Raw genomic sequence first — 9,149 nt, 5'->3', positions numbered from 1 at the left:
TCAGTCACACTGCGGTGCTTTCAGTGCTGCAGCTGCATCCCAATCATAAATTCATACCAACCTATAAAAACGCCCAGGACACAAAACAGACAACACAGGGAGCCGTAATGGATGAAAGGCTGTTTTATAAGTGTGTTCAGTGACAGGTCCACTTCACAGATAAGAAGGATCCATCTGTGTGTGTGGTCACAGCAGGGCAGCTCTACTACTCTACACTGTGGGTTCTCTCAGTCAGGGAGTGACAAGGTGGCAGCGTGCTGAAAGAATTTATGGCATATTACTGATATGGCATTCATCATAGCAGCGGTGAAAGGCAAGCATATGCGTTTAGGGGGGTGGGGGGTGCACGGGGTGGCTTTAGAACCTCACAAGTGATCTATTTTAATCATATTTATTCATGACTATCCCGTTATACATAATCCATTACTATTCCTGTTCAACTGTATCCTCTGCTGTTTTGCAGTGCCGCTCATTTCTTCGCCTCCTCCCCTTTCTCTTGTAAAACTGTGGAGAAAAAGAGAAATTTAAATCAGCACGAGGGGCCAGCAGATCATCCTGTTTAAAGTCATCTGTGGCTCTGAAACTTTCTCTGACAAATACAATAAGGTGATTTATATTTAGCACAGGAAAAGGAATTCTGCTTTCGCCTGAACAACAGCTCAGGCAAAAGGGGTTGAGGGGATGGAGATTTGTCATGGTGAGCTTTATTGAAGCCTGCCAGGGAGAGACTTGCCCTGACTTCAGGTCATGCTTTAGCTTTGAAACTACATTGTTGTGGGAAGTGAAAACTACATCGACATACCTCGAACCTCCAGAGTGCACTCCACCTCGTCTTCCCCGAGGTCATTGATGGCCCTGCAGGAGTATCTGCCCCCATCAAACAGGCTTGGCTTGCGGATATTCAGAGTCAACACTCCCTGGTTGTTTTGCATCAGAAACTTGGGGTCTTCACCGATGATCATTCTGTTCTTCATCCAAATGATCTTTGGCTAAGGCACAGTAGGATGTTGGAGGAGCAAGCAAAATTGGTGGGATGCAGGAAAGGAGAGGAGAAGGGTGTGTGAGTGTACGCGGGGGGGGGATAACACAGCGAGGGACGTCAGGAGGGTAGGAGAGAGCAGAGGGAGGAGGGTAGGAGGTGAAATTAGGTCAACGTTTCGCCTTGACAAATCTTTGCCGATTTTGTGTGATTAAAAAAAATACATGCGCTAAAAGATCTAGCTGCTCCACCTCTTGTTCTAGCTTCCTACATAAAAATACATTCCTGCAGCAAAGGCATCAAAATCCTTTCTGACTGTTCACACACTCACTGCTTGACACTCAAAACCTGTAAAAAAAACACAAAGCAGGAAATCTGTGGCAAACCCTTGCAGTGCAGCTATCACAGGCCAATCCAGGTAAAGTCCACACACGATGGTGCTGTAGTGTGTAGTATAGTCATTTGCAACAAACAGCTGGGGGTTACCTTTTGTGCATTCAGCACTGCTTTATTGACAGCCATGACTTTTTTTTTTTTGTCTTAACACAACCACACTAGGACACATTGTACTCACTTTATTTCACATTTATTTTACTCGTCATGCATAAACTAGGAAGCACACTTCTCTATATTTTATCTTTAGGTTTTCTAGATATGTTTGAATCTGTGAGCCGCACACAAACTACCATCAAAATCCACATACTGATTGGTGTCTAAATACCTAACAGTCTAAATACCTTGTTGCTTGGTTTTACAGACCAATTTTTAAACCGATTTTTAAAAATTATTTTATATCTTAAAAATATAAAAAGACAAATAATTAAGAGCAGAAGGATAAATACCTTGGGTTGTAAATGAACTCCAATCAAATGCCCAAAAAACGACATCACTGACACACACCTGTAAAAAGTAAAGTTCAGATACCTTGGGGTTGCCACGAACGGCACAGGAGATGGCGGCACTGTATCCTGCAATGACACTTCTGTCCACCAGGGGAGCTGTGAATTTAGGACAGCTGCTCACGTCTATCTCTTTGTAGGGTGAAGTGTTGTAGAGCAAACCTGGACATGGGGTGAAGACGTTGAGACACACATACACTCACACTGCTTGATGCCAACACAGATATAATGAAACATAATCAAAGTCAACATATATGAAAATAAAGTACATATATCCATAAATAAATCAAAAGGCAGGGTAAAGAGGTAAGCTTCAAGTTTATGATTAAAGATTTCAACACGTCCTCCAGCAGACTGGAGCATAAAAGCTAACGCTGACTCCCCAAAGGTTTTTGTCCTGTGCTTTCCAGCTCTTTCTATGATGAATGTGAGACTGAAATAATACCGAATTTGCTTCCTTGTATCAATAATGGATATTCAACAAATTTACCCATTGATGGGTTAAGAGGAAATTCAAATAATTCTGAGAATTTTCTGAAGAATATGATGAAAAGACAGATGAAGGCCATGTAGCTGAAAAGGCTTACATAGTGTAGTGGATGAAAGATGTTTTCATTTCGGTGGGGCATGCCTCAGTTTAAAAGACGCCAAGCTAGTTTGTACCACGCTGTAAAAGTCGATTCTGTCCAGGAAATGTGTAACACATAGACTGAAATGCATAATTATTAACCTTCAGTTGTCACTGTCCACTATTTTGGGAATGTTTTGTCTGTAATATCCACGCCGCATCCTCTCACACAAGCAACTGTTCTCAACTGGCTTTTGAGTTATCGAGGCAGGAAGCTGACTTTTTGTTTTATGCTCAGGTCAGGTGGGCACCGCGATCAACAACCCTCCAAATTTTATAGGCCAGACTGATGCTTGGAACACAAAAGAGATTGGCTGGTGGGCTGCCAAGTCTTCTGGGAGAGTAAGCAAATGCAACAACACAAAAACAGTAGCAGCATTTGGCTGGTGGCAGGTGTTAATTTCCCAGCCTGGTTGCTTTCATAATATGCGGCCAATATTAAATGGTATTTAACACTCTGTCAAAGAATATTTCTGTTAAGCATAATCAGTGTGAATTAATTTAGTTTTAAACCATGTTCAAGCAATTAATCACAGCCGATAATTAATTATAGGTAGTTCTAATGTCGTTACTGTGTTCTACAGCGAAAATAATACAAAGCTGCGTTTTATTTAGTGTAGCTTCTGTTTTTCACTACTGTACCCTTTACAAACCACAATGCTCACTTTATCTTTCAATTGAATACAATGTGGTCTACCGCTCAGCATGCGTTAGATGTTGCTCAGCATCAAAAGCAATACTATCATGTTACAGAGAGCAGAGCTCTGCGGGGATTTCATTACCTGTTTTGGTAATGACAGCGGTGTTCTTGCTGATGCCAGGCTCATCGCTGAGGCCACAGATGTTTTCGCTGAACACTCGAAAGGAATACTCGTTCCCCATGACCAGGTCAGACACAGTGCAGCTGGGCCTGCGGTTGTGCTCATAGACCGTGAACCACTCCTGATGTATGAGAGAGAAGGAGAGGTTCAAAGAGGCTTATAGCTGAGGTGGAGCTCTATATGCTGAAGAATCTCCAGTGCCCAACATCTATGTTCTTCTAGGCCGCCTTCCTGTCGATTCATTCAACATAACGACCATGGTAGCGTACGACGGCTTTGCGTACGACGTACGACGTTGGGTTTTTTGCACATTCGCTGAGCATTGCACATTCTGACTTTGGAGTAAATTTTCTAGGAAGCCAGAGTGGGAATGCCGTGTGGAGATGACATGTTTTTCACTTGTGAAAAATCTTTCTCACTTTGAATAATGGACTTCAAAGCCTCAAAACACCTTCCCAGATTGATGGGCAGCAAATATTGTTTCTTTAACATGATAGCTGATGTCTTTGCATCTTGGCAATGTATCTACACACCTGAACGCTCCAGACTAGCTTTTACAGGAGTGCTCTCACTTATCAACTATCAGTTAATTAAATGCATTTGATTATATGCACTTGTCTTTCGCTTTCCCTTATATTTCCTGTTGACACAGTAAGGGTGTACTTACTTTTTTTGCACACTGCTTCTGCATTTTGACTTAGTTTTTATTAAATAAATAATGGCAGGGTGTAATATTTCATATGTAATTTTACCCAATTTTAACACCTTCCAAGGATCTTTATTATGTGCTGATTGACAAACTGATTGAAAAACTTAGAACTGACAGTTGATTTCTTTTTTACCATGACTGTAGTGTAAAGTGGGCTTTTAGAGGTTTACTGCTTTCAAGAAATTGTTCATAAAATTGTAGGGGGGAGAGTAACAACAATGAGCAGAATAATTTTATATATATATATATATATATATATATATATATATATATATATATATATATATATATATATATATATATATATATAAACATTAAATTGATGCTTTTTTTTTAACATGAAACTTGGGTTAGTTCAACATAGAAGCTGAAAAGTGAGCTCTGGAAGTGATCCATAGGTGCACAAGGAGGCGACCCTGATGGGCAAAATGGGACAAATCAGGTTCAGTTTTTGTTTCTGTAGTTACAGAAAGTTTAAGCTTGCATTTTTTGGGGGTTTTTTACATTCTGTTTCTTTTCTGATGATCAGACACAGTGTGATCGTTCCAAATTTATTCTGCAGCAGCTAATGTCAGCAAAAGATCCCAAAGCAGGACTGATCTTCATGGAGCGTGCCTGGCTGTTTAACATTTAGCAAACCACAATATAGAAAATGTCAGGCAAAAACAATTAAATCTAATCCCAGTGACATTAAAAACAAAACACAGAAGAATTTGGTTCAACTTGTACTTGGATGCATAATTTAAAAGACACTGTTGCTCCGGAGTTGCATGCCTCCAGCACTATTATTAGCGAATTACCTTGCTTGACAAACCCTCTCAGTACCACCTGTACACTCTGTCATGCATACCTTAGTCTTCTTGTCAGCTTTCTGAATGGTGTAGCCAATAATCTCACAGTTGCCGTCATCTTTAGGCGGCTTCCACTCCAGCGCAGCATTGAAGCCCCAGATATCTGTGACATGCACGGCGATGGGAGGACCAGGCTTTTCTGGTGGGATTGTGAGAAGTGGCAGAGTCGAGATACAGGTGGAGGATTTTGTGTGAAACTATGAACAAGACAGGTTCATTAAACTGCACAGCTCAAGGGTGGTGAAAAAATGTTCCACACATGCATAGCTGGCTGAGATAACTCTCTTCTTTGCCTAGACATAGATGTTGGCAAGGCTTTTAGAGGCTGAGAGAGGGAGAAATGTACAAACAGATATGGAGCAGGGAAGTCCCAGTGAGACAAAGAAATCAACACTTGCAGCCGTAGAGATTTGACAGATTAGACAGATTAGAAAGATTGACAGATTAGCAGAGCAAAAGACAATAGGATCAAGGGAAGGCGGTGATAGCTGCATACATTACTAGAAAAACTGTTGGCATAGACGTAACAAAGAAGAAGTATGCCTCGATAACAAAGCAGAGAAATGCAGTGTATTTATCACTGATCCTTCTCTGTGGCCTTCACCAAACACAGTGCAGTAAAGAAAACAGTGCAACATAGTAGTGTGTGTCTCATTAATCTTGCTGTGAACACTCTTTTCTTTTGGAGTACAGTACAAACTGTGAGCACTGCTTCTGTTTTTCCCCTTTAATCCCTCCTGTACTGTCTCCTGCTAAACGAGTACAGTGACAGATCAACTGAGGAGGGGGGGGATCAGAGCCTCTCATTATTAGCTCAACCTTCTCAGCAGAGGAAGTGACAGAATAGCCCTCAAAATCCAAACCTAATCCAAGTCTATAAGCAAATAATCTCAGCAGAGCCCCACCAAATAATCCACCCAGAACCCTGACCCGCGGAGACGAGCAGTAAGCTGGTGAATGAGCTGGCGGCCACAGAGGCAGGAGCCAGGATTATAACAGAGTGAGAGAGAGGACTGAGCACTTTGATGATTTGCTACTTTGAGTCACAGATCCTTCAGAGTATGAAATAAGGAATTATCATCAAATTTGACAAAAAAAGACTCTTGACATGTCACAGATTCAAGCTCGAAGATTCATCCCATTTCAAAAAGGTTATTAATCATGCACTTTGTGAATTACGTGCTATGTTCTAATCTTAATGAGAGAACATGAGGTGCGAGTTTACATTCTTTAGGTGAAGCTTAGAAGGTGTTGCCATGGTGAAGGGACTGACCTACAACCTGGATGTGTATGTCAGCGCTGTCTGACATGTTTTCAATCTGAACAGACAGTGTGTACTTTCCAGAGTGGACCCTCTCGGCAGAGCGAATAAAGAGGATGGTGTCAACTTCACTGGTACGAGTTCCCACTGTGTGGTCCTCCATGGGAACACCATCTTTATACCAGGTCACAACAGGACGAGGCTTTCCCTGTAATTAAAGGAAAGGAAAGGAAATGATTCCAAATATTTCAAGGAATACAGTCTTTCCAAAAATCGGGCACAACCCTTATAGCAAAAGAAGATCATAATTTCCATCATGTCAGACAGTATGTCTCTATTGTCCCATGAGACCATTCTGCCCCGCTAAGCATTTATTTTAAAATACTGAGGCAGCAAAAGAAGCAGGAAGACTTCAGCACAGAACAGAGGAATCATCACTGTCAACAAACCTGATGTTACCCACATAGCAAAATTGGTATGGCCCAGATCTGGCCCACACAATGTGCTTACACATGGCCCACATACCGCAAAGAATGACGGCCCTTTGGTGGCCTAGATCAGGTTTGCCAGATGTGGCCCACGCATGGCCAGCAATGTGTCCACAAGTGGCCTTTTGCTGGCCCTGTGCTGGCCCAGAATAGTTTCAGCTCTGGCCCCAGATGTCAGCCTAATGTGTACCTTAATCAAGCCATGTAATAACAATGTGCATAATAGTGCAAAGTAACATGACAAAACTCTGTTCAGACAGTGAATGGACTGATTCTTATATAGCACTTGTCTACTCTGTCAGATTACTCAAACACACCACACTCACTTTCTCTAAACTGAGTGCTTCCGAACTACATTTATACATATTCACACTTGACATACAGACTGGAAGAGGCAGGGATCGAACCACTAACCTTGTGATCAATAGGTGAACTGCTTCACCTCCCAAACCAAACCACAATTGAGCCAGATATGGCATGCCATCACATAGTGCCATCTATGCCAGGCCTGGCCCATATCTTGATGTCATATGTTTTACCATGCCAGAAGTCAGCCAGCAGTACCGGCTTGATACCAGATCCGGGCCAGACCTGCTTGCTATGTGGGTAGCTGGGGTAGAGGTGGGTTACAAAGCAGCTTGCAGATACAGAGATACACAGCCTGCCCAAAGATAGAGATATGCCACTGAAGTAAATCTGAATAAAGATTTGTTGGCAAAGAATCGCAACAATATCAGATGGACTGCAGAGTGAAGGCAAAAGGGCCAACAAGTGCTCAGCATCTCTGTAATATCAATATTCTGATCCTGATTTGAACCTGCTCTTTGCTCCTGCCGTACATCTGATATCTCATCCCAAACCATCTCGACTGGGTTTAGGTGACCAAGGAGTCCAGGCCATCTGGCGCAGCACTCCATCACTCTCCTTCTTGGTCAAATAGCCCTTACACAGCCTGGAGGTGTGTTTGGAGTCATAGTTCTGCTGAAAAATAAATGATGGTCCAACGAAACGCAAACCGGATGGGATGGCATGTCGCTGCAGGATGCTGTGGTAACCACGCTGGTTCAGTGTGGCTTCAATTTTGAATAATTCCCCAACCATGTCACCAGCAAAGCACCCCCACACCATCACACCTCCTCCCAGCACAGATTTCCACTGGTCTAATGGCAATTCCTTGTGTTTCTTGGTCCAAACAAATCTCTTTGGGTTGTTGCTTTTCCTTAGTAGTGTTTCTTAGCAGCTATTTGACCATAAAGGCCTGATTCACAGTCTCCACTGAACAGTTGACGTAGAGATGTGTCTGCTACTGGAACTCTGTGTAGCATTTATCTGGTCTGTAAACTGAGGTGCTGTTAACTTGCGATTTCTGAGGCTGATGACTCGGATGAATTTATCCTCAGCAGCAGAGGTGACTTTTGGTCTTCCTTTCTTGGGGTTGTCCTCATGTACGCCAGTTTCGTCGTAGCTCCTGATGGTTTCTGTGACTGCACTTGGGGACACATTCAGAGTCAAATTTCCCAGACAGACTGACCTTCAGTTCTTAAAGTAACGATGGACTGTCATTTCTCTTTACTTAGCTGATTGGTTCTTGCCATAATATGAATTCTAGCACTTGTCAAATAGAGCTGTCAGCTGTGTACCAACCTGACTTATGCACAACACAACTGATGATCTCAACCCCATTAAGAAAACAACAAATTCCACAAATAAACCCTGACAAAGCCCATCTGTGAAGTGAAAACCATTTCAGGTGACTGCATCATGAAGGTCACTGAGAGAAGGCCAAGGGTTTGCAGCGCTGTCAACAAAGCAAAGGGGGGCTACTTTCAGGAATCGAAAATATAAAACATATTTAGAGTTATTTATCAATTTTTTCTTTGGTGCATAATTCCATATATCTTGCTTCATACATTTGATGTTTTCTTTTTATACCTACAATGTAAAAAATAGTAAAAGAAAAAAAAACATTAAATGAGAAGGTGTCCAAGCGTTTGACTGGCAGCGTATCAGAATAACTAACTCAGTAGCTGAGTCTTCAGCTGATATGCCATTATTTCATCTGACCTCGATCTGGGGGCCCACCTAAACTAATGCTTTGGTTAATCTGTTGAAAATGAAACAACTGACTTGATTACTCACTAATAATGTCCTTACTAGTAAATTGATCTTTTGATTAACAATAAATTGATCTTATAGAATATTTTTTAAAAAAAATGTAAACTTTTGCACATAAAATATTTTATTAAACATGTCACCGATAACTTTAGTTATGGCCTGATATTACATCAGTGTAAAAACAGCCGCGGGAACACACTCAGTCCAGCTCGTGGATGAGATGACAGAACAGTCGGTGCTCTTTTTTCCCAGGAGAACACTATGTAGCCATGTTCTCTGTCTCAGAGAAGGCTTTTCATCTGCTTCTTCAAAAGGAGACCGAGCTATGGCTCGCTTTCTTCTTGTCTATTTTTATTTAGAACAATGGTTTACCCTTTACAGCTTATGGTTAGATTCTT

The 9,149-nt window shown here is 41.8% G+C and overlaps 1 protein-coding gene across 1 annotated transcript in view; it reads right to left on the bottom strand.

Moving 5' to 3' along the window:
* Nucleotides 1–209: 209 nt before the first annotated feature.
* Nucleotides 210–9,149, bottom strand: part of mybpc2a (myosin binding protein Ca) — a gene marked incomplete at its 5' end in the record, with an annotated part of 51,445 nt that continues 42,505 nt past the window's right edge. The window contains 6 exons of the mRNA XM_080905247.1: nucleotides 210–504; nucleotides 803–989; nucleotides 1,904–2,040; nucleotides 3,289–3,448; nucleotides 4,887–5,026; nucleotides 6,161–6,356. Of these exons, the coding sequence (XP_080761373.1) occupies nucleotides 470–504; nucleotides 803–989; nucleotides 1,904–2,040; nucleotides 3,289–3,448; nucleotides 4,887–5,026; nucleotides 6,161–6,356 (855 nt within the window). The 3' untranslated portion in view covers nucleotides 210–469. The remainder of the gene's footprint in view (nucleotides 505–802; nucleotides 990–1,903; nucleotides 2,041–3,288; nucleotides 3,449–4,886; nucleotides 5,027–6,160; nucleotides 6,357–9,149) is intronic.

The sequence above is a fragment of the Rhamphochromis sp. 'chilingali' genome, assembly GCF_963969265.1.
Source record: "Rhamphochromis sp. 'chilingali' genome assembly, chromosome: 15".
NCBI classification, from domain to species: Eukaryota; Metazoa; Chordata; class Actinopteri; order Cichliformes; family Cichlidae; genus Rhamphochromis; species Rhamphochromis sp. 'chilingali'.
The sequence above is the reverse complement of the archived record's forward strand: the minus strand, read 5'-3'. Positions and strand labels throughout refer to the sequence as shown.